Source organism: Podarcis erhardii (genome assembly GCF_964252035.2).
Source record: "Podarcis erhardii genome assembly, chromosome: 14".
NCBI lineage: Eukaryota > Metazoa > Chordata > Lepidosauria > Squamata > Lacertidae > Podarcis > Podarcis erhardii.
This window is the reverse complement of record NC_138503.1, coordinates 29,454,972-29,478,817: the sequence shown is the minus strand read 5'-3', so window position 1 is coordinate 29,478,817 and position 23,846 is coordinate 29,454,972. Positions and strand designations below refer to the sequence as shown.

The following is a 23,846-nucleotide window of genomic DNA, read 5'->3' as shown; positions in this document are numbered from 1 at the left end:
CGCTCTGAGCTTCCCGGCCTGGCTGTGGCGGTGAAGTGCGCGCGCACCGCGCAGGCGCCGTTTGGCGGACGGGTCGCGCCGAGGGACAGGCTGCGCCGACGCGCTCCGCTTCCTGCGAGGGAAAGTCCAGGCTTGAGACAAAAGGGGGGGAGGCGAGTAGGGAACATCCGGGTCATTCCCCGCCGCCGCCGTCGCCTGAATCCGGGACACGCGCGGGAGCTGCTGCTGCGGCCGCTACACGGTGAGGCCTTTGGCGGGAAGACGCCTAGGAAGAGGCCGCGGGCACGAGCGGGAAGCGGAGGAGGCGGCGGCGGACTGGGCCTAGAGGCAGCCCGGAGGCGGAGAGGGAAACGCGCGGCGGAGGCCTCTCAGCCCGCGGAACGGCCGCCTTCTCGGCCTCCTCCCGGGGCTCCCGCTGGTCCCTCAAGGTCAGGCCTGGCTGCTCGCGCTCCGCCTCCGGGGCGAGGAGAAGGCCGGGCCGGGCCCATAGCCGTGTTCCGCCGAGGCGGGGCGGGTTGCTCCGGGGCCGGACCGGGCCTTCCTGCGGCGGCGGCGGCGGCGGCGGCGATGCTCCTAGGGCTCGCGCGGGACTCCTAGGCCGCGGTACTCCTCCGACCTCCTCCCTCCCTCCGCCCGCCCGCCCGGTTATTGGACTTGGGGAGGGAGGAGGCGGCGGCCTGCGGGAAGCAGCAGCAGCAGCAGCGCCCGGCGAGAGGGGAGAGGCTCAGGGTCCTGGGATCCTTCTTTCTCTTCCCCCTCCCGCCTCGTCGGGAAAGCTGACAGTTTCCGGGGCTGCGGCGGCGGCAAAGTCGTCCCAAGACGGTTTTTTGCGGCCCATTCGGTGGCGGCGATGCGGAAAACTTCAGCTGCCCTGACTGGCATCTGTTTTGTCTTGCAGAAGGACCTTGAATATGTCGGGGATTGCGCTCAGCCGACTTGCGCAGGAGAGGAAAGCCTGGAGGAAGGACCACCCGTTTGTAAGTGGTAGCATCTCCCACTGTGAAGATGAAGAGGAGGAGGGTTTTGTTTCCGGCATAACTCCAGCCCCTTTTTGGTGTTCTAGCATTCCAAAAGAACCATTAGCTCAGCAGAGAGGCTTTTTCAAAAAATGAAATAGTTGATAATAAGTGAATAAGCACAGTACTTGATATTGCATTAGTAAAAAGTATGTAGAATCTGTATTTAAATGCTAAATAGAAATAGCCACCAAGGAATAATATATACATTTTTTGAAGAGACACATTTTAAGTTATTTTGTTTTTTAAAAAGCTGCACATTGTAAACAAATGATTTTCAAAGGCACCCTGAGTGCCTTTAATCAGGGCAAGTGCCTGTATTCTTTCCAAAATTCTAAGCAGCTATTGGACACTATCAGTGGCTCACTAGAAACTGGCTAGTGGTGAGCCACAACCAATATTTTACACATTTCTGTTCTACAACAAATAATAAACAAAGATGATCACTTAGCTATTGCACAAAAATGCACTTGATTTCTCTCTGAAATTCTAGTCTCTGAATGTCTTCAACATGCTGATAAAGTATGTACACGGCCACAGTGAGTCTGAAGTCCTAAACAGTGTAATAGCCATTGTTGGCCATACTCAAAGTTGACCTGCTAAGAGTACTGGGCCTAAGGTAGCCATGTCCATTAATTTAAATAGGCCTACTGTGAGTAGGACTGACATTGGAGGAGCACAAGGTTCTGTGACTAGCCCTTTCACTAGCATACACTGTATGTTGCCGTGATATCTCACATCATCTTCAGCTAACCTTTTAACTGTTTTAGGGTTTTGTAGCAGTACCAACAAAAAATCCAGATGGTACGATGAATCTCATGAATTGGGAATGTGCTATTCCAGGAAAGAAAGGGGTAAGGTTTTGGATGCCTACCAACATTACTGTTCTGTTCTTGGAAGATAGTATTTTATGTTTGGTCTATACTAGCTTAAGGGTACTTCTGTTATATCAAAATGATTTCACCCATCCGTGAAAAATACTAAATTTCCATTCACGCCAAAATTACTGTTAACCGCAAAAAGGAATCATCAATCTGTGTCTTAGTTATTTCTCAGCTGGATGTTTGATTGGTTGTTCTGAAACAGTTTGCTGCTTGTCGCCTAATAAACTCTCAATGCAATGGAATTGAGTGGCTCCATTCTTGTCATTCTGCTCTTAACAGGAAAGTTTGTATTGGCAAGACTGGAGTTGTATCTACTCAGTAATGGTAGAATAGGCTAAAAAGGCTTGTATGGAAAGAAATGTTAGGATGTTCTTAAAATGAGGGAGATTTAAAGCGGCTGTAAGAGAAGCAATATTTTAACCTGGTGTAAATCTTTCACAGTGGATTTGCAATACTTTGCTGCATTAGTTGTCTATCTTGAAGTATATATGTGTGTGTTTGTAGCTGCCTGATATTCTCATTATTCACCTCTGGAGAGTATGCTAGCCTAGGCAGCTTGGTCCTAGATCACTCAATATTTCTAACCTATGCTATGCTCTCCTGACAGACACCATGGGAAGGAGGCTTATTTAAATTACGGATGCTTTTCAAGGATGATTATCCCTCCTCACCCCCAAAATGTAAGTCAAGTGAGATTAACTCATATAAACTGCCTAGAAGTATTTTTTGATTAAGCAGTATTTGAATCTTGCAAAGTAAACAAAATAATGAAAGACTTTCAGATTAAAGTTGTTAAATGATGTAGTGACCCTAGCAACACAATAGTTTGCTACCTGTGTTGTGAAATCCATTCCTTTCACAGGATGCTTTCAACAGTGGTCAGATCTAAAAGTACTTGAAGAAATGTATTATTTCTCTACCAGATTTTTCCCTCGTTTTTGCCTGTACAAATATTAGGAGTCCCTGGAATAGGAGAACAAATTGTCCTGAACCACTGGAGCTCTGTCTTCATTATTTCCTTTGCCCTGTTTTGTCCTGAAATTGTTTCTGATTTCTTATGGATAGAAGCTCTGGAAAGTGGCCCTCAAGTGACAAGCAAAAGCTGTGTTGTTTCACAGCTTCTGGTATCCCCAAGGATCCTTAGATGTTGGGCTGCTCCAAGTTTGCTGCTCTTAATAGTTTTTTTCTTTTTAACATTGTTAATAACTGCCTTGAATGACCTTTTGTGCAACAGGCATAAAAATTTAGTAATTGTTTTAATATTTTCCCATTTGGTTTAAAATGAGGATAAAGAGATGAATTTTTAAAGTTTAATTCTACTGATATTTTTTTTAATGATTGCTTCCCCCCCCCCCATGTTTTCACTGTTTCTATTTTAGTTGTAAGCTGCCTTGAATCCCTGTGATGGTAAAAGGCGGTATATAAATAAACATAGTAGAAGTGGTATATTACTTTCTAGGCTTCATTGCCTGTTGCCCTTATTTGAATTCGCTGTTTGCTTTTTTTGCTTGAATGTTTCACTTGGTCTTGTTATGAATGCATCCAGAGGAAATATTTTCCCCTCACTTGCTCTCCACTCCCTCCACTTTAAGCGGGTATGTGTGTGTGAGCGCGCATGTGCGTGCGTGCCTTTCTCCTAAGCTGCAGTTCTTCGAATTGTACGTGGTGGTGACAGCAACAGCTGCTCTCAGACAGCATCCCCTGAATGAGAGTGATGAGTGGTGTGTTGATTGGTTGATCCAAGTGTGATTGTTGCAAATAAATTTACTTGAGGCTCCTTTGATTCAGCAACCTGGGAAAGCGCAAGTTGTGTGATGGCAAAACGTTTTTTTTCTCCTACAGTGGAGTAGTCACATGATGACAAATGAAGCCTTTCCACATAATTGCTTGGCTTTATGTCTGAACTAGGTTTTCTTTTGTGCAGGCAAATTTGAGCCACCCTTATTTCATCCAAATGTGTACCCTTCAGGCACTGTGTGTCTGTCCATCCTAGAAGAGGATAAGGATTGGAGGCCTGCAATCACAATTAAACAGGTATGCATTTTTCTCTACACAAAAAAAGGGCTATAGGAGGCTGGGATAGACACTTCCCTGGGTGGGTTTAAATTGAGCCAAGTGCCCCTTTTCTTGGCAAAAATCACAGAAATGCAGTAAGCTAGTATTGCCTGCTCTGAATGGCAGTCTCTCTCCAGGCAGATAATTCTTCCGTCTCACCTACTGTGCATTTCTTGTACCTGGAGATTAAGCCTGAGACCTTCTGCATCCAAAGCATATATCTTACCAGTGAACAGTGCTCCCTGGCAGCTGTTGATTCACATAGTTCCTGAGCAAACATGCATGCATAGTGGCGGAAGTAGTTAACTCATCTGGCTGCAGTTAACCTGGGAGTCTTGCTGTCTTGAAACATAGCCCAAAACTTCTGGTTATGTGGCCATCATACTTTTTGCTCTAGAGAACATATACAGTGGTGCCTCGCAAGACGAAATTAATTTGTTCCGTGAGTTTTTTCGTCTTGCGATTTTTTCGTCTTACGAAGCACGGACTTTGGAAAAGCTTCAAAAATCACCAAAGTCTTCAAAAACCTCAAGAAAGGCTACCACACCGCGTGCTATGAGTTGCTCCTCGAAGTGAATGCACGGTTTTAAGACAAAGGAAACAAACTTGCAAGACGTTTTCGTCTTGCGAAGCAATCCCATAGGGAAATCCGTCTTGCGAAGCAACTCAAAAAATGAAAAACTTTCGTTTTGCGAGTTTTTCGTCTTACGAGGCATTCGTCTTGCGAGGTACCACTGTAACTGCTATGGGAAGCAAAACAATTGTGGAATCTAGAGTTTCCATAAGAACACTAGCAAAGAGAGAGGCTGCAGTCGCTTTGCACCCTGAACTCAAGTCCCTTTCATAAACATACTTAGGGTTGGACTTTACCTGCCTGGAGCTTTCCAGAAAGCAAGAGTGCTCTCTGGCAGGACAATGAGTTGCGTGCAATGTTAGTCAAACTCAGTGTGCAAGGTTAGTCAAACTCAGTGTGGACTTCAGCTGGCTACAGTCCATGTTTCTCCATGACATGAGAAGCCAACGTGTACACCCCAAATCATCATTGGAACAGCAGGATATAATTCAGTGTGCTTGGAAAGATCTTGGGTTCATGTTTAAAAGACTGTTTTGAGTGGAATTTCTGTCTTTATTTTTAGAGATCGCTGAATAACTAAGCTAAATAATCTGATTTAAAATAAAAATGGTTTAGTATATATTTGATTCAAATTCATTGTCGCCACACAGGGAGCTTCTCATGTTTCAACTGCATTTTCTCATGCAGACTTAAAATCTGTTTTATAACAATACTTGTGTGAAGGGTGTTTCTTTTCTTCTGTGCTCATAGATCTTGTTAGGAATCCAAGAACTCCTAAATGAACCAAATATTCAGGACCCAGCTCAAGCAGAGGCTTACACAATTTACTGGTGAGTAGACTTCACCTGCTCTGATGTGATACCCCTTGACAATTGCAGTCACAGTAGACTGATACTTCCTCTCAAAAGACAGAACCAAATATCCACCGTGTCTCTTTCCCTGTCAATCATAGTAGGTAAGCATTTGTGTAACGCTTTGGGGCTAAACTAGACACAAATGCAGGGTTTTAAAAATGCAGGAGGCAGCTGCTTCAGAAGTTGGAGTGAATCGCTGCCCTTCCTCCAAAATTGATTGTGTTAGGAAGGAGCTGTTGGCACCAGTGAGGCTTCTGTGCAAGTAGCAGGAGCTGAAATAGTTCAGTTGGTAGAGCATGAGACACTCAATCGCAGGGTTGTGGGTTTGAGCCCCATGTTGGGCCGCAAGATTTCTGCATTGCAGGGGATTGGATTAGATGACCCTCATGGTCACTTCCAACCTTGCAATTCTTTGATTCTGTGAAGTGCTTCACCTATGTTAACCATGTTGCTTGTAAAAATGACACCTTCCTCATTCATATCCATACCCCTTTCCATCTCCAGTCAGCAACTCCTGGGAGATCTGTTGGATCCCAGTGTTCTGAGTATTCTGCATGTGGGGTCTTCAGTGTTTGATTATCTCAAGCTATGGGCTTGATACAGAATGCCTCATGCAGAGAGATCTTTAAAAGTCAAGTCACCTTTCTCTTTTTAGCCAAAACAGAGTGGAATATGAAAAGAGGGTTCGAGCACAAGCCAAGAAGTTTGCACCATCATAAGCTCCTGTCATCCAGCATCTTAAAGGAAGGGATTAATTGGCAAGAACTTGTTTACAAAACTTTTGCAAATCTATTGTCACTATGTACAATTAATAGTCACTTAGGGGAGGGGATTGTATGTGTGCCATTTTCCATATTCGCCACTTGTATACAGTTCTAAATTTGCTGAATTGCCCCCCGTTTTTTCATACAGGGTCTCTTCCTTCAGTCTTTTGTATTTTTGATTGTTATGTAAAACTTGCTTTTATTTTAATATTGATGTCAGTATTTCAACTGCTGTAAAACTATAAACTTTTATACTTCTATAAATTCACTAGTATCTCTAGTTTCTTTGCTTTCTGATGCAGGCATGCTTTAAACTGTTTAGAAGTATATTTTGCCTCTACTTGGCTGTAAGAAGAAAAAGAAAAACATGCCCTCCACCCCTTTTTTGATTTCTACCAATAATAAATTAGGTTGTTGTTGCTTAAAAGCCTCCAGATCCAAAGTCAGCCAGCATCTTGATTCTGCATCACTTCCTTTGTGTTTATGGCGTTTTGTCTGTGTTGCTGTTTAGAGTAAATAAACTTGTTTCTATAAAGCTTTTTTGTCTCACTTTCTTCCTTTAATATACTTGTCACTTTTGGAGTGACCTCTCTTGCGGGCATTCAATAGCTTTGGGAGAGATATCATGCCATGGTCATTCCAGGCAGCAGGAGTTAAAAAAGATCTGTGTGAGATCTTGAAAAGCCACCGGTAGTTAGTTCCATGTGACCATACTGCTGTATTCAAGCATCCAACATACAATAGCACATCATTTGGCTGCTTGGCTTAATAGGATGAAAGGACAAACTAACCAAAGTTTGGTACATTAGTGTTTATTCCACTCCCATGAATATACATGTTGGGGGCAGGGATATATGCTTTTCAACATTGCCATATAAGGATTTCCTTCCTTCAAATCAAAGCATCCCTTTAGCTGGACAATAAGAGACTGAAGGGTTGAAAATGCATGTGTCAGACCCAGTAGCTTCATTATCCTGGTGATAATCTCATTGGCTACTGTCCCACCCCCCACTGGTGACCTAAGGAAACTTAGAGTGCAGTTTCATCTTTCCTCTTGCCTGAAAAGTGAGAAATTTTTTTTTATCAAGGCACAAGTGACACAGGTTAAATACTGCAATGGGCTTGGGGTGCTTTTGTAACACTACAATTTCAGCCACCTTTGTTTTGCTACCATCTGATCCCCAAGAGGCAGCTCACTGGAGGAGGATGGAGGGATGTGTGTGTGGAGTCTGGCCTTGCTCCAGCAAGGTAGTCCCTTGTGTTCTTCACCCTCAGCAGTATAAGAAGAAGGGTCAGGGTGCCTGCCCATCTCAGCTGGAGCTTCTCATTCAGCATCTGCATTCCAAGCCACCAGGCCAAAGCCTCTCTTGGGTATCAGGAGAGGCACTGAATTGAGAGGCGGAGGCGTTACTTTCAGGGAACCTCACCCAGTTTATTTCCTTCCAACATCACAACATATTCTACTAGTAGAAACTAGCTGAAATGGTGATTTAAAAGCGTGCCACAGTTGCAGTGTATGGCCACTACAGCAGAAGAGAGACGGTGAGGCCCCATTTGCTAGCAGTAAGTGGGGACTGCTATCCACAGAAGAAGGTTCACAACCAACCCTGTATATCTTCTTAACCCACTGGACTCACCAGAGCAAAGTGCAGTCAAGCCCAATCCTAGACAGGCTTTATTTAAAAGCAAACCCCATCACTGAGTTCAATGGGACTTACTTCCTTGTAAGAATGCTCAGGATTGGAACCTTGGTTTGTTTTTAGTTTTCTCCCACACAGCTGGCTTGCTGTGTGCAGCACATGTTGCATTAAGGTCCTCTGAGCTGCTACTCTTTCCAGCATCATCATCCTCATCCTCATCAGATGTTTCTTCATCGGAACTTTCATCACCAGCAGTTATTCTATGAATGGAGATCAGTGTAATACAAACCAAGAAGGAAAAGGAAAATGAGACACTACTGCTATGTCAACTCAGAAGTAAGCCCCACTAAATGGACCTGTTCCCTGGTGGGTTTAGGATTGCAAACCTGAAGATCTTACCCTGAAGTTCTGGCAGGCCTGTTGGGATTAAAAAACTCTTTTCCAGAGTCAATATCAAAGGGGTCTGTGGAGAGAAAAAAGCAGGATGGTAAGCTATTGTTCCAAGTTTTTTCTTCTCTAGAACCATATGTATGCAGTTACATCCCATCTTTCAGAATGCAAATCATTCCAAGATGACTTAAAAGTAAAATCAATATACAATAATTTACCAGTACAATGCCAATAGTAATTGCCACAGGCAGTTGATGGTAGATAACTTGGGAGCGTGGGGTTGGTTTGTTAGTCCAGCTGGTGTGGTCTCTGAGGGCAGGGGAGATGGGCAGAGACTTTATATTGACAATAATTACTGCATCAGAGAAGACCAGTATCACTGGCTGACAGTGAGCTACTAGGCCTAACTCAAGGTGTTAGTGTTGCCATAACAAAGCTCTAAATGTTGAGTTGAGGTGATTTAATACTTGTATTTCACTTTTCCAACAACAAATGTTGAATCATTGTTTTCTAATTACGTTGAGGGGGTTTGTGGGATTTTGGAGCAGTATTTTGTATATTGTAGCCCTTTGTTGTTAGGAGGAGGTTTTTGAAGGCTGTCAAGGGCCTAGTCGCTGCTCATTTTACTACTGGATTATTTAAAAGGGCATGTAATTAGTGGTGTGTTAGCCCAGGGCATTTCGGTGTCCCCTAGTTTGTCTTGTATTTCTTGCATAGATATGGGTTTGTTATTTTTGTAGAAGTCTGCTAGGCGGTATAAGCCTTTGGCTTCTCAGGTTTTTATCTAGAGGTTTTGTGCTGCGTGGTGCAATAGTGGATGGTGTGCCCACTATGGGGGATTAGTGGGGATGGGTTTGAGGACAGTTTACTTGCTTCTTCCTTCCTTCCTTTAAGCATGGTCTGTGTGAACCTGTTTAGTGTTGTGGGGATTTTCCTTAGTTTTTTGGGGAGGAATGGGTAAGCTGTGGTGAAGGTATTTTCAATTATGTCTCTCTCCAGGTGTACTCATTGTTTTGTCTTGTCTTCTAGAATGTATGGGATTATGTGGGACACTTTGTTGGTGATGTAGTATAGTTCTATGCTGGGCATTCCCCACGCTCCTAGGGGGCACCCAAGTTATGTGGCTGACTGATCCCATATGTTCATCCCAGAAGAATGGAGCAGCTTTCTGACTAAGCACCACTTGATTTCCTGACCATGGAGGTGCGGGGGAGACAAGGGCAATGTCAAGGCATTGTTTAAGAAGACTCAAAGGTCCTCAGAAGTAAAAGTCAGTAGGTTCTTACCTATTTCTTTTTTTTCTTTTTCTTGGGCATGAGCCAGAAACTCTTGTTCAACTTTCAGTACTTCCTGTTCACAATTACAGGCTGCATATTTCTCCAGGAGGTCTTTATTCAAATCAAGGAACACTTTTCCCCATTTAAATTTTTGTAAGAGGATTGTGGCAAGATCAGAGAATCCTAAAATAAAGACAAGAAAGTCTGCATTTTTAAAAAAAATTACAAGGTACTTTGCAGGCGAAGAAGCTGTCCAGCCCCATACCTCCTAGTTGCTCGTGACATTCTGAAATAAATAAGTTTTTATCTATCTATCTACTTCATTGGCATAAAAAGTGCATCGTATACATGGATCAAAATACAACACAGTTAATGAAACATATTAAGAGGTACTTTAGGATAAAACTGTCCAGACATTGTGAGGTACGTTAAGACCTATGGTGACAATTTTATAACATCACTCAGAAATCTTGCCACATTCTCCAATTAATCAGTTAGTTGGGACAGAGGCAGGTAGCTCAAAATAAAGACAGAAGTCCCTCTTAAAAAGTAATTGAGCAATGTGTACATTCACATACACCTTGCTGTAAGCCTATAGCTGTGCTCAAAAGAAGGGAGGGAATGTGGAGAGAACAGACTCCAGATTCCTCAGCAGATGCCACAGACCCCCAGAACATTTTCAAACTTGTACCAGTCATCAAGGAAATATGTTTGACACTAAGGCGTGGCTGCACACAGACAGGCATGTATTCATACTGTCCACTTTACAGCAAAGAATTAGACCTACAAGCTTTTTTTCCAGCCTCACCCACAATGTAGAAAGTAGCTGCAAATGCTTCCACACAGGAGAGTTTGCATGGCCGGCCGTAGTTCACTGGATTTGCAGCCACCAGAAAGGGCAGCAGGCGGAGATGGCTTCCCTTCATCTTGGCAAACGGCGTCTCATCCAGCTTTGCCCACGAGCAGTCAATCACCGCAATTCCATTCTGAGCCACAATCTGTCTAAAAACACAGCAACAGCAATTTCAAACCAGGATGTTGCTGGTTTCTCACTCCACTGGAGCTGCTTTGGGATCCAGTTAGGATAGCAGATGTGAGTTGCTCAAAACCGCCAAGCCAGACTTCTCATGCGAAGACACTGGATGTGGCCAAATCTGAACAAATCTGAATAACATTACATCGATCCTAAGGTGTGAAGTTTCATCAGCTCACTAGCTAGTGGAAGCATCCACTTGAACAAAGCCCAAAAAGAACACTGGCTGGGAATGCACCTCAACCCTGAAGTATCAGTCTTACAGGCTACACATGAGCACTAAGAAGAAAGCAGCCCTGTAGCTGGACCAGCCTGTTCTTACAGATGCCTCAGGGAAGCCTGCAGGCAGGGCATGAACACAACAGCACTCATTCAGTTTAATAAAGATCCGGCTTACTAGCTCCTTTGCTTCTCCATATTCTCTGCTTGGCCTCTGTTATTTTCTACCGATAGATAGAGAACCTACATAAGGATTCTATACGGGCTCTTGGATACCTCATCAGGGAAAAGGGAGCAGTTTTTTCTTCTAACACCTTCCTAGCTCCGCCGGCCCCGCTCACCTGTCTGCGGGGGAGACGAAGCGGGAGGCGGCAGGGCTGAGGATGACGCCTCCGAAGCGCTGGCCCAGGCGCAGCGTCCGCACCAGCCCCTTCCTTGCCAGCCGCCGCCCCGTGCAGCGCCGCGGGTCGCAGTGGCCCAAGTCCCACATGGCCAGCGGGGGAGAAGGCGAGGCCCGGACTTCGCCGCCTCCCGGCTCCGGCTCGGCCGACCCCGCCGCCGCCGCCGCGTCCTTCCCGGGGGAGGAGGAAGAGTGGCCGCGGAGCGGGTCCCCGCCCGAGATGGGGCCGGAGTCGCCGCCGGGGCCTTCCTCATCCTCCGCCTCCGCGAAGGCCTCGTGAGGGGGTCCCTGCCGGGGCTGCCGCTGCCGCCGCCGTTGCTGCTGCTGCCGCTTCCGCCCCATCTCCTCGTGCACCAAGGGGAAAAGAGGCGGATAGAGCGGCTCCCTGACGCCCCGGAAGAGCAACCCCTGCAGGCGCTTCCGGGTCTCGCCGGAGACCGAAGATGGCGGCCTCTGCCGGCGGTGCAAGGAGGAAGCTGGAGGAGGAAGGGACGAGGGTCGGGATGGGCGCGACGGCGTTGCTGCTGCTGCTGCTGCTCCTCCCTCTGATGGGAGGTAGGCAGGCGGCCCCCCCCCCAGCCCCCAACCCCTCTCACCGCCCCTACTCACGCTCCCCTCCACAGCTGTCAACTTTCAGATTTGAAAATAAGGGATGAGCAGCCTCGAAAATAAGGGATCAGTCTCACCTGTCCCGGGGACAGCTTGCGGGATATCTGACAACCCGGGATAGCAACGGGAAACGGCGCTGGAATAAGGGAAATTCCCGCAAAAAAGGGAAGGTTGACAGCTATGCTCCCCTCTCTCTTCCAGAACTGGCCGCTGGCGGGAAGATGAAAGTCGTGGAGGAGCCCAACAGCTTCGGGTGAGCGCTTGAGGCCTTTCCCCGCCCTGTCCCCCAAGTGGGCGCCCCCCACCATGAGCGCCCCTGAGGGCTTCTCTTCCTCTCCTTGCTTCCTTCCCCACCAGGCTCAACAACCCCTTCCTGCCTCCGTCAAACCGCCTCCAGCCCAAAGCGTCCCCTTCGCCTGTGGCAGGTAAGTGGCTGGGCTGGGGCAGGGCAGGTGCCAAGGCAGGCAAGAGCCGCAGGGCTCCACAGGGCTCCACGGCCAGAGCTCCAGAGGGAGACAGGTGAGCCCTTTGAAGAGGATCTGCCACCTTCCTCTCCCTGATGCCTATCGGCGGCCTTTATGAGCGAGCCTCCTTGTTTCTTTCCTAGGACCGGCACATCTTTTTAGGCTGGCGGGCAAGTGCTTCAGTTATGTTGAATCCATGTGAGTATCTCGTTAGGGTGTCAAATAGTGAAACTCTGTACATTGTAATAAAAGACAAACATTCAAAATGCTTTCAATATTTAGGTACAAGTATGAGTTCTGCCCCTTCCATAATGTCACCCAGCATGAGCAGACTTTCCGGTGGAATGCCTACAGTGGAATTCTCGGGTAAGCAGATTCTGACATTTGTTCCAATATTTTGTTTGTTATTAACTATTTAAAAGCTAGTATTCTAGGACCAAAAAACTGTCTGGTTTAATAGGAGAGTTAAAAGAAGCACCTTCAAATTCACTCACATTTGTGGCCCGTGCTAGTATAAAGCTGAAAACTAGGTTTCTACAGTTTTGCTACCCCAAGGATTCAAACCTTCAGAACTGCAGGATAAGTTATTACAAGGCTAAAGTCCTAGCACACAGTGCCCTTACTGTGCCTGTATTAGTCTTAAGCTGGTGCTTTCATGAAATAAATTAAGTGACTGGGTATTACTTATCCTGCAGTCGCCTAGCTGCTTAACTGCCGTGTTAGATTAACACTTTTGTTTCTGGGGAACAGATGCTTCATAGCCTGACGGACAAAACAGAACCCTGCAGGCTGCAAGTCACAGTAGACAGTCAGCACCACTTTATAGAAAAGGCCATTAACTACTGATACCATGATTGATGGCATCAAATTCCACTTTTCCCTTTGAGGTTTTTTTAAAAAAACAGATTTTTTTTTAACCTGTTTATTTTCCTTCTAGAATCTGGCATGAATGGGAAATTGAAAACAATACATTTGTTGGTATGTGGATGAGAGATGGAGATTCATGTGAAACCAGGAACCGACAAACAAAGGTAAGCAGTTAGATGTACTAAAGAACAAAAATACATTTTGGCCATCTACAAACTTTCAAAGTGTTCCTTGCTTTCATCACAACACTTGTAAAATGGGGAGAGGGGCAGACAGGCTTTGCACCGCAGAAGAATTTGTGCATTGGGCTATTTCACAGCCAAGGAATGGTATATGAGACATTTTTCTTTACAAAACACTCAGGTAATACTGTAAGTTTCTCCTAACAATCTGATTTTGTGTTTGGGAAGAAACAGGACTACTTGCTGCTGTTAAATCTCAGTGCTTGATGCTCACTGACTACTCCAGCAGAGTAAAATGGGATTTGACTTAATATGAAGCCAGCAATGGCTTTTTTTCACTTGTCTCTCACTTCTCTGCTTTTCAGGTTCTTCTTGTCTGTGGAAAGAACAACAAACTAGCTCACGTGTCTGAACCGAGCACTTGTGTTTATTCTCTTACATTTGAAACTCCACTAGTTTGCCACCCACATTCTCTCTTAGGTAGGTTAAATACCTCCATTTCTGGGTGAGTGCCAGGAGACACTGCAGCGATGCCAGCTTCTACTGCAAAGGGCTCTTTCACCAGAGTCCCCATCACCAAGGTTCCACTTTTGTGATGCAGAGATAAGCAAAGAGTGATGGAGCCTCATGATGCTTCCTTTGATTTCTGAGATGTGCTTTCTCTGGCCAGATTTTCAATTTTGCTGCTACAGTGTTGATGATGGTCATTTTCATTTTCATCTACTATATATTTGGGCACCTCTTAAAATACTGTAATGAAATTTTGTATGATTCCTTAAAGAAAGGGGAGGTTTCTGTCTATGTTTAGATACTGTTGTATGCCATTTTGAATCAAGATGGTGGACTGAAACCTTCCAAAGGGTGGTGCACTGATTTTTCTTTTCTCTTTACAGTCTATCCAGCTTTGCCTGAAATCCTCCGGAGAAAGTGGGATGAAGTGGAACAGTTGCTTTATTCTGAGCTAATCACAAAACAGGTTTGCTTCTTTTCCTTGTTACATCTCTGTCCTACCTTGCTTCTGTGGAACCCTGAGAGGCACACGCAGCTATCACAGGGAGCCTCCCTTCCAGGCACACTCCAGGCCCAGCTCAGCTCAACTTAGGCCTTCATTCAGTGCTGCTGCATCCAAAGTCTTGCCCTCGCTGTTCCCCAATTAGGGTGTGAAGGCTGCTCTGAGGAAAGGCTTTAAGGTACCGCTTCCGTATTTAACCTTGCAGTTTGTATATAGCACAGTGGGTGGGGTGGAATAAAGCAATGACATAGTTTCCCCTCAAAATTGATTTGTTTTATAGATTCTCTCTTTAAAAACAACTTGGTTTTAAATAATTTAAATTAATATATAGCTGATCCTTTAGCCTGTACTTCTAACCTCTTAAAAGTGAATATTGGTAATCTATCAAGTGTATTGGAGGATGATTCTAATAATGGACTGGAAAAAGTCCTGGACTGGCAGATAGACATTTAATATACCTGGCACTATTGAAGCTTTTTGAGGGAAAATGCTTTTTCAGGGTGGTTTGTTTTGTCTTATCTTGGGAAACAGATTTGGTTTTTTATAAACGCTTTTTCATATAGTATTCCAAGGCTTTTTAATAACGGAAATAAACAGTAACTACAGAAACAATTTAAAAATATTAGCATGCCAGTAAAAATCTACAAAAGGGGGAGGAATACAAGAAAATCATAGTTTCAACCTCTGGAAGGCAGTATAAAAGCAAAAAAGAAAAGTAACCTAAAAGTCTGATGGGTAGCATGTTCCAGATGTTTTGCTATATTCAAGTTGTGCAAAGTTGCTACTTAATTGTAAACCAAAATTTAGTTATTAGAGTAACTACTTGAGTGTGCATGTGTTCAGGAAATATGTGGATTTCAAATGGAATACTTGATTTTCATAAATGTATTTTACCCAAGAGTCATTAAAATCCAGCTGCCCAGTGCTGACATGCTGGCTCCCAGTTCTGAGGCCAGGCTCCTGGAAAACAGGTAGAAAAGCAAATAGCAATCGGGAGGGTAAAAATAAGGCTTTATTTGATATTTTGTTTTCTAGGGATACAAGAAATGGTTGAAAGAGATATTTGAAGAAGCAGGCTTTTTTAAATTAACTGGAGAGAAAGTGAGTGAGGGAAAGAAAACAAAGCCTCAACACCTGGAATTTGATTCACTGGAAAAGTGCAATAAGGTACAGAAATTGGTGCCTGAGATGCTAGGCTGGTGCACTGCGGCCGTTGTTTATCATTCTGCATCCTTCTTCCTGTGCTGTTTCAGTGACTTGGTCTATTAAAAAAAATAGGCATAGACTGAGTGGGAGGTGTGTTAGAAGTTGCTGGAATGAATAGCCCAGTGAACGTTGCCCAGTGCTTAAAAGTGCTATGGATGCGGGTAAAGAGTGGCAAGGCCCCAACTGGATTTCAAGCCTGCTATTAGAGTGGCTCTCCCAGACATAATCATTATCTTGATGATGTAAAAGGCATCTGCTTTGCTTTTGTTTTCATGGCTTCTCTATTTGGGCATTTTGTAATTTTTGAACTTTTATGTTAAATTGTTACTTGTATTTGTGGATAACCATTGCCCTCTTATTTTCTAGGAGTACAAAGAACTTTCTAAAGATCTGAAGAGGCTTACAGATTTACTTACTCAACATGGAATTTCGTATGAAACAAGCCTGAGTAAGTTGAGCAAAATTATTTCCTCCTCCCACACAACACTGATACAGTGGTACCTCATGTTACAGACACTTCAGGTTACAGACTCCGCTAACCCAGAAATAGTACCTCGGGTTAGAACTTTGCTTCAGGATGAGAACAAAAATTGCACAGCGGCAGCGGCAGGCCCCATTAGCTAAAGTGGTACCTCAGGTTAAGAACAGTTTCAGGTTAAGAACGGACCTCCAGAATGAATTAAGTTCTTAACCCGAGGTACCACTGAATTGGCAATCTTAGTTAACTCTTATTTTGGGAATAAGTCTTGTTGAACTTGGCAGGCCCAAACATTGGCAGTGGAGGGGAGGGGAGAATGAAATAGAGGCAGTCTTTAACTTTAACTTGTTTTTACTCCTTCAACAACCTAACATGTATAGTTTATAACTTAGGCTTCAAGGTGGGTGAAGTGTTGAAAGGGCTTGAGGTGGGGAAAAGCCAGGTTCAGGGTAGGGGAAATGACAGAGCACCCTTCTGAATTCATCCCCATCCTTGGTTCTTGATTGGGTGGGAAAGCTGTAGCTGGCTTATGGGATCAATGGTCTGAGCTTGGTATAAAGTAGTTATCTTCTTGTATTCTAGATGGAAACAGAGATGATAACCGTGCCACTCAGGCAGTTGTGACAGAAAAGCCAGCTCTTACTGTTGTTTCAAAGGCTGATTGGCACCTGCGTGGAGACACGGGAACATGGAATGACTCTCTCTAAGGAAAAATCCCCCTGGACAACTTGCTCAGCATTTGGGGTTTTCAAGCAATTAGAATTTAATCCACATTGTGTGGTTGTACTTGGGTTATGGAACCTGTGACCCATCAGATGAGGCTGGAGTATAGCTTCCATCTTTCAGCATAGGCCATGCTAACTGGACCTGAAGGGAGCTGGGATTGAACAAGAAGCATATGGAAAGTCACAGGTTTCCTATCCCTCTTCTGTACCCCACAGGGAAGAGCAGAAACTGTTAAATATAGGACAGTCTTTTCAGCAGGCCGGTATCTGGTAGGAGCCTCTGCTGCCAACTCAGGACTCTCTTTTGGAGTGAAGGCAAGTTGAAGTTGTGGCAGCCTTTTTGAGCTTTGTGTCTTATTGCTTCGTAACAGAGAATGCTGCAAGTGAGGGCAGCAGTCTTATGTACTGTGTGGTGTCTTGGGCCAGAAGAGGATCCATCCAATAAATTCCAGTCCTTAGAATTTTATTTTAACAAAAGTGCACAGCGACCACAGTATAGGCGGAGGGACCCAATACAGGATTTATCCCAGAGGAACATTACAAATGACCAGTCAGTGTTGCAGGCATACACTATGAAGAAAACTTCAAGCAGAACTAGCCCCCTGTGCTTAATTTTACTCCTATTAATTCAGCAGGCCCCTCCACTGCTTTATGATATATTTCTGATGGTTTCTACTAGGCTGCTAAGGCAAGAAACTTAACGTACTTGATTTCTGCCGCCGCTTTTATTCATTTCAGCGGGACACTGGGCACGGAGACTGCTGCTCCATAGGCCAGATCTGTTTATTCACCTTGACGAGGCTCAAAATTGCCCATCTTGCCTTCCTACCAAGAACCACCTACTTGATCACATGAGATGGCCCATGGCCAGAACAGAAGTGCCTCCAGCTGCTGTTTTGGTGGTTTGGTCACCTTAGTAGCCACCATAATGCTACAGGAATATCAAACTACACTACAATAGATTGGGGGGGGAGTAGAAGAGGAGGGAAAAGTCCAAGACTTGGACTAAACACCCCCAAAGACAACAAACAAACCACTCAGGCTAATAATGGTTTAATTCTGGGTGTTGAGTACATGGGAAACAATACGCAGGAGGCGGTGCAGCCATACGTCAGGATGGGTGCAAAGATCTGGAGCCAGCCAAGGTTGGCAATGTGGGAAGAGAGCTGCTCATTTTGGGAGCCACTGGTGGGTGAAGCAGCTCACAGAAAGAAACTCATAGCTCCTTTTCCACAGACTTCCAAGTAACAAGAGTTACTTCCCATAGAACTTCTTGTTTAGGAGAAAAATGAGGAGATTGACATTCACTTTTGCTCGGTCAAACAACTTCATGACAGCCACACCTTCATACTGGAGCTGCAACAGATCCTGTGGGAGCCAGAGGAGGGGAGGGGAGGGGAGGGGAGAGAAAGAGAGAGAATAAATTCTTAGCTGTGGCTCCTAGGACACACCTGGTCAGTGTACAGAGGCTTGGCCTATAGCGTTCATACATCTTGCCCAGTTTGGACCTCGGAGATGGGAAAAATCATACCTAGCAGTCATTTCTCAAGTAGCACATGCCATCATCTTTTTGTGATGCTTAGCAGAAAGGGAAGATATCAAGCTGCTATAGTGAAGGGTTCTCTGTTTTGCATAGGGTGGGAAGGAACCTTATTCCATGCATTGATATTTCTCCAAAACTGATTTCCTCACTGGTGAAAGCATGGATGCCATCCCTGTTGGACATTCTAATTTTGTTTTCAGTAATTTAAGTGCACATTTTTCTTTAATGCTGCCAAATAAGGGGGGGGGGAGAATGTGATTTTCCCATGTAAGAATGTGCACATGCCATTTTACTGAAATAAATTATTCCGGAAATGCCTCTGCACCAACTCTTCAACTCATTTCCAAGAAATGAGGATGGAGCACACATGAAGGACTGTGAATGTTGTGTTTGGCAGCAGATGGAAAGGGAACAGCAAGCCATGTTATGCCCCAGCAATTATACCCCAACTGCTTGATGCTTGCATACTTTCTGACAGCAGGCTAAATGGAGAATAAGTTGGCAGTGAATAGATTAAGCTTTAGGAGTTATTTTTGCTATGCAAGTTATATGCATTTGCACTGTCCACTTTGCTCCCCCCCCCAATATGCTTCCCTAAGATTATTTCAGCACATTAAAAAAGTTCTAAGAACCAAATTAGGCAAAAAAGATGAATATAATAACTAAACTCTTACTCCAATCTAGGATCAACAATTGATAATAGGACTATTCCTTAGAATCAGTGCTGGAGATCTCCTTGCTCACTAATTAGGCCAAGAGGGAAAAGAGGAGGAATGAACTATTTTTTAAAAAAACAAATAAACGCTACCGCTCTGGCATTGGGCATGGCAGGCATGGAGGGTGGCAAGGAGGCCTCTGTGCCCTCCAGGAACAAGTCTGGAAGACACCGTCTCCTGATCAAACAGAAGCCTCTTACCAAACTGTTTTGCAATGTCCACCTGCATCGGGGGGTGTGGGTGTGGGTGTGAAAAGGCATTTTGCTGCATCATCTGGTGCAAACAGGCAATAAACCTCCCCACCACCACCACCCGGGGGGGGGGGAGAGGAGTGGAGAATCATTTTTAAAATCCATCTATTTATGTAAAACTGCTAGCACATTTAAATACACTTTTCATTAAGGTCTGCAGCTGGATATTATTATTATTATTATTATTATTATTATTATTATTATTATTATTATTATACAATCCAACTCAAGCGTCACCTAGGGCCCACCGGATCCCTCCCCCCAGAGTCTAAACACACAAGCAGAGCCATTCCCTGCATGACTCATTCTGGAGAAGATGGGCCAACATTTTTTCAATTAGTTCCCCAGCTTTCACTTTCTGCTCCTTTTGAAGAAGTGTGCTCCTTAATCTAATTTAGATAAACCTGGAATGCAGTCCAGGAGAATAGGTCATAATGATTTTTTGTTCAATATCTAATATTGTCCTCTCCTTCCCCATCACAGTTTGGAGATCCTGAACGAAATCCCCTGATACAAACTCAGTATAAGGGTGGACTCTACAGATAACATCAAGATCCATACCTGATAATGTAGAATGAACGTCTCCATCTGTACACCCATGAACTTTGCTTTTACCTCAAAGTCTCCGACTTCTTCCGTTGGGCTAATTTCAAATATCACATTTTTGAATCTATACAGTTTGGGGACAAAAAAAAATATGCTTATTGTTTTAATGTGCCATTAGGAGTTGAAGTGAAGAATAAAGGATTATTGGATAGGAATTAAGTACTTGCACTAGAGAGCTTCAGTGTGGATTTCAGATTGTAAGAACTGAAAGCAATTGTATTTCTAGGTAAAATGATTCCCTTACTTGACCTGACAGTCACAACGGACTATTTCAGGGGTCAGCAACCCGCGGCTCCGGAGCCGCATGTGGGTCTTTTACACCTTTGCCGCGGCTCCGGGGCGGATACTAGCAAGGGGAGGAGGAGGCGCATTGTGTGCCCCGACACTCCCCACTGTTTTAAATGTCACAATGGTTTTGCGGCTCCCAGGTTTTTTTTCTCCGGTCCAAGTGGCTCTTTTTGTCTTAAAGGTTGCAGACCCCTGGACTATTTCCTTCCTCTCCCTTACGCCATCATTCCATTCTGGTATTGCCATGTCTGGGTGAGCTTAGAGATTACTTTCAGTTTTATAAGACACTTGCAAGCAAGCACTGTTTTTGATGTCTAGGCCACAGAAGCACCATGAAGTGCTTCAGAGGTCTTCTACAGCTCCCACTTTGCCTCTGACATGCCGAAAGTCCTTCCTAGGAGCCCTACTTGGATGCACACTCCTAGCAAATATTTACATACAAACACCCTAATCCATGAAAATGTTCATTCCCAATTTTATCCCAGAATGCTGCTGACTGGGTGAGACTTGCCTCTGTGCATGCTGCTGTGATAAATGACATACTCACTGGCTGGCTTGCAGATCTTCAATTTCCAACAGGACTCCCTTTTCATGGAGCCGGGCTGCCGTGTATTTCAGGGAGATCTTTTTGCTCTTCTTTCCCTTCATCTCCCGTGGTTTTTTGGAAACCCTGAGGAAAAGAGGGACGGGCACCTCACTGAGAGGCATTCTCCCATTTGTAGGATTTGAGTTCTGACTTGACAAGCATTGAGGCTGACAAAGACTTGACCCAAGGCACTGAGTTTTTGCCTCTCCCTCCCCAAGGGCCACCAATACACCTGGGGGTGGAAATAACTCCCCCTGACTCCTGCTCTTCCTGCAAGCAGCTCTTTGAGAGCTAACCCCCCTTGCTCTTATGCTCTTTGTCAAGTGACCATTTTTCTTCTCTCATCACCTGGCAATTCCCCCTCTCCATTTTTTGTTTTCATGTCAGGAGGTTTCCCAAGGACCCAGGGTACACCCACACAACCCCACGCCTCCGGGGGCTGCCACTCACTTGCCCTTGCTGGCCAAGTTGTCCAGGCACGTTTTGATATAGCTCTTGTAGTAATCCACCTGCTCCTCGTAAAAAGTCGCCTTGGAGGTGAGGGCGTTGTGGGTCTGCTGCAACTTCACCAGCTCTGCTTTTCTCCTTTGGCGATAGCGCCGCTGATTTCGAATGTCCTAGAGTTTGGAGGGGAGAGGGGGGAAACAGGCTTACCTTCTAACTCATCCCCACCCAAGACATTCCAAGTGTGTGTGCACATGTGCATTGAGTAGCCACCCCCATCCTCAGTTGCCTTTATATGCACCTGCCAGCACAAGCCCACTGGCTGTTAGCTCAGCTTCCCTGGGTGCCGCCTACCTTGGCCACATCATTGATCAGATCCTGGTATCTGTTCTTGGGGTTCACTGTCCCCAGTTCAGTCAGCTTCTTCAGGGCCGATTTTATCTTTTCCTTCTTTTCTTGAAGGCTCAGGTTGCTGTCCTCCTTGACCGCTTTGGATTTCTTCATCTTGTCAGGAGTTTTGGCATCCCGAATGGCTCGCCTCTGCATGGCTCTCTGGTGTTCGGCTTCCTGGGTGGGGATTGGGGTGTCAGAAAGGCTGTTGCAACTGGGCTGTCCTGGTACACACATTCCTGCCCCGCCACCCCAACATACACAACCAGAGGCCACTTGCTTGAGCCCTTCTCTTCTTTGGACAGTCAGTCACAGACTGCCGTTCCCCCTGGCCTGCGACACACTCTTGGAGACAGGAAGACTTTGGCGTCTGCTCCAACATGACTACATCTCCTCCCCATTACCTGTTCAGCACTGGCTGGAGTTTCCAGGATCTCAGTCAGTGTCTCTCCTGGCTGGAAGCGGATCACATCCACAATTAAGCGCTTTGTGCTGAAAAGCAAAAGGAAAGGAAGAATCAACGTGCCATCACTGAGCAAGTGCCTGTTGTCTCTTCTGCCAAATATGCACCATCAGGGAGATACTCAAAAGAGGAAGGAAATCACAGAAACACCCACCCTTGACAACTCACATCTCAGTAGCACAGAAAGCTGCAGATGTTCTTACACATAGCCTTGCCACTGTGATTTATGAACTGTGAACCTGAAGGCTGGGTTACTGTAATGCACTCTATGCAAGGCTTGTGCAGGGGTTGTAGCTACAGCACAACAGCAAAAGGAGGCCCACACTACTCACTGGGGTGCCACATGGAATGCTTATTTCATGTCTCCTGAAGGAGTTGCACTGGCTGCCAATTAGCCCCTGGGCTGGGTTTAAGGTTCTGGTTATGATGTCCAAAACCTCTGAAACACCTTGGGACCAGGTGACTTGGAGTGCCTTCTCCAGTAGTCCCACTGGTTCCTTATGATTGGCTAAGGGAAGCAAGTTGCCTAATCTAGGGTTCCTCAGCATTAAGGAGAATTACAAGTGGGTTAGCCCTGCCACTAGCTGCAAGTCCTGCCTGCTGTCTTCACCTCAGAAGTCTGTTCGCCTCAGAAGTCTGTTCATAAGATTCTAAGCTCTCCAGCAGTCTGCCTGGATAAAGACTCCCTTGAGAAAGGGATCTTTCCAAGGAGAACTGGGCAAAGAAACCAAGAAGTCTGAAATGACACATCAGGAATGAGGAATGTACCCCAGCAGCCCTGATATTTAGTAAGTATGTGTATGAATTATTCTGGGTTGCATCAAAAGTTTGCATTCCTTATTCAGAAAGCTGTCAATCAATTTCCTCCTGGGAGTTCACACACTGAGCATGATGGCAACACTATCTCTCACTACACCCCTAGTTTCTGAACACAGGTTTTGTGGACACAGGAATTTCAAGTAATCCTTAATAAAAGTCCAGTGTGCTGCTGAATATTGCAGCAGTTGCTACGTATCAACATGTAGCAAACATGTACAAAGAGATGCGGACTTCTGTACACCTCAAATGGCTGCTAATAATCTGTGGTGGATGATCAGAACCTTGGGACAACTTTGCTATCCTTTTGAGGGCTCTCCCTCCCTCTGCCTCCTCTTTGATACATGATCATCAAATGGTGGAACCCAACATACTGAGAGCAAGACACATTTTTAGTCATTTCATTTCCCTGAATACTTCTGCTATTTCTGGATGTTGCCATCTTTTGTGTTTTACCTAGAGAACTGTGTAGGGGATTCAGAGTGGAGAGATGCAGGCTCAGAATCTCCACTAAGCCATGAAGCTCACTGATAAGCCTTTGGCTCCCTCCAGCCAGTCAGCCTTTTCTTGAAGCCTGGGCAAATGCTTTGGTGAAATGGGACAACCCCAAGTGCCTTGGATGTGAAAGTGAGAAAGGTTCAGGGGCTGTCATGGCCCCTACTTACTTCAGCAGAATTGTCTTGGCATCCATCTCTGCGTTCTCGTCCCCAGGAACATCAAATTTGTTAGTCAGTGTGAGTGAAACTTCTGTCTTGGCCAACATCTCTTTACTGGCTGGATCATTCACGCTGCCAGATCCCTCTCCTTGGAGAAAAGCAGAGCACAGGAAGAGAGTGTGGTTGTTTGCTTCACTCATTTAGTCTCTTCCCCTATGAAAACTCATTTTTTAAGTGATTTTAAATGTGTGTGTTCCTGGGTGCCAGCTGTGTCTCTTACCTGGAGGACACTATTTAATCACCTTAGGAACAGCAATGTTGACATGTGTCTGCATAGCTTTGGCTACAGAGGCCTCAATATGCAGGCAGGAGTAAGGCTGGTGGAGAGACATATTAGCCCTGCTTCTGGATTGTTTGTGGCTAGTGTTTTAGCACTCA

General features: G+C 45.2%; 4 protein-coding genes across 5 annotated transcripts in view; 2 read left to right on the top strand and 2 right to left on the bottom strand.

Moving 5' to 3' along the window:
• Positions 1-64: 64 nt before the first annotated feature.
• Positions 65-6,682, top strand: UBE2I (ubiquitin conjugating enzyme E2 I). Of its 2 annotated transcripts, none has more exons than XM_081840578.1 (7): positions 65-241; positions 899-977; positions 1,787-1,870; positions 2,508-2,580; positions 3,825-3,934; positions 5,280-5,359; positions 6,039-6,682. In XM_081840578.1, exons 2-7 carry the CDS (start codon positions 912-914, stop codon positions 6,100-6,102), a joined length of 477 nt encoding a protein of 158 aa, XP_081696704.1. In that variant the 5' UTR covers positions 65-241; positions 899-911; the 3' UTR covers positions 6,103-6,682. The 2 variants fall into 2 exon arrangements, with proteins under 2 accessions (XP_081696704.1, XP_081696703.1); XM_081840577.1 differs by lacking the exon at positions 65-241 and adding an exon at positions 540-603.
• A 261-nt stretch (positions 6,683-6,943) lies between these two features.
• On the bottom strand, positions 6,944-11,472 carry TSR3 (TSR3 ribosome maturation factor). Its single transcript, XM_081840574.1, has 6 exons — positions 11,048-11,472; positions 10,263-10,456; positions 9,464-9,637; positions 8,187-8,250; positions 7,866-8,047; positions 6,944-7,205 (listed from the first exon to the last, which is right to left on the bottom strand). Exons 1-5 carry the CDS (start codon positions 11,446-11,448, stop codon positions 7,882-7,884), a joined length of 999 nt encoding a protein of 332 aa, XP_081696700.1. The 5' UTR covers positions 11,449-11,472; the 3' UTR covers positions 6,944-7,205; positions 7,866-7,881.
• A 34-nt stretch (positions 11,473-11,506) lies between these two features.
• Positions 11,507-17,110, top strand: GNPTG (N-acetylglucosamine-1-phosphate transferase subunit gamma). The gene is made up of 11 exons (XM_081840573.1): positions 11,507-11,661; positions 11,917-11,968; positions 12,073-12,140; positions 12,323-12,377; positions 12,462-12,545; positions 13,117-13,210; positions 13,594-13,708; positions 14,122-14,204; positions 15,276-15,407; positions 15,813-15,894; positions 16,507-17,110. Exons 1-11 carry the CDS (start codon positions 11,550-11,552, stop codon positions 16,629-16,631), a joined length of 1,002 nt encoding a protein of 333 aa, XP_081696699.1. The 5' UTR covers positions 11,507-11,549; the 3' UTR covers positions 16,632-17,110.
• A 576-nt stretch (positions 17,111-17,686) lies between these two features.
• The window catches only part of IQGAP1 (IQ motif containing GTPase activating protein 1), a 46,089-nt gene continuing 39,929 nt past the window's right edge, over positions 17,687-23,846 (bottom strand). The window contains exons 32-38 of the mRNA XM_081840537.1: positions 23,418-23,556; positions 21,878-21,965; positions 21,438-21,650; positions 21,090-21,256; positions 20,601-20,723; positions 19,721-19,829; positions 17,687-18,017 (exon numbers count right to left, since the gene is read on the bottom strand). Coding sequence (XP_081696663.1) covers positions 17,904-18,017; positions 19,721-19,829; positions 20,601-20,723; positions 21,090-21,256; positions 21,438-21,650; positions 21,878-21,965; positions 23,418-23,556 — 953 coding nt within the window. The 3' untranslated portion in view covers positions 17,687-17,903. The remainder of the gene's footprint in view (positions 18,018-19,720; positions 19,830-20,600; positions 20,724-21,089; positions 21,257-21,437; positions 21,651-21,877; positions 21,966-23,417; positions 23,557-23,846) is intronic.

Excerpts from the sequence above, each read along its gene's own strand:
- UBE2I (XM_081840578.1), top strand. The coding sequence starts at position 912 with ATGTCGGGGATTGCGCTCAGCCGACTTGCGCAGGAGAGGAAAGCCTGG. Across the intron at positions 978-1,786 it reads GGAGGAAGGACCACCCGTTT|GGTTTTGTAGCAGTACCAAC; the intron begins GTAAGTGGTAGC and ends TAACTGTTTTAG. Across the intron at positions 5,360-6,038 it reads GAGGCTTACACAATTTACTG|CCAAAACAGAGTGGAATATG; the intron begins GTGAGTAGACTT and ends TTCTCTTTTTAG.
- TSR3 (XM_081840574.1), bottom strand. The coding sequence starts at position 11,448 with ATGGGGCGGAAGCGGCAGCAGCAGCAACGGCGGCGGCAGCGGCAGCCC. Across the intron at positions 9,638-10,262 it reads AGCTACTTTCTACATTGTGG|GATTCTCTGATCTTGCCACA; the intron begins GTGAGGCTGGAA and ends TCTTTATTTTAG. Across the intron at positions 8,251-9,463 it reads AAAAGAAAAAAAAGAAATAG|ACCCCTTTGATATTGACTCT; the intron begins GTAAGAACCTAC and ends TTCTCTCCACAG.
- GNPTG (XM_081840573.1), top strand. The coding sequence starts at position 11,550 with ATGGCGGCCTCTGCCGGCGGTGCAAGGAGGAAGCTGGAGGAGGAAGGG. Across the intron at positions 12,378-12,461 it reads TTCAGTTATGTTGAATCCAT|GTACAAGTATGAGTTCTGCC; the intron begins GTGAGTATCTCG and ends TTCAATATTTAG. Across the intron at positions 14,205-15,275 it reads CTGAGCTAATCACAAAACAG|GGATACAAGAAATGGTTGAA; the intron begins GTTTGCTTCTTT and ends TTTGTTTTCTAG.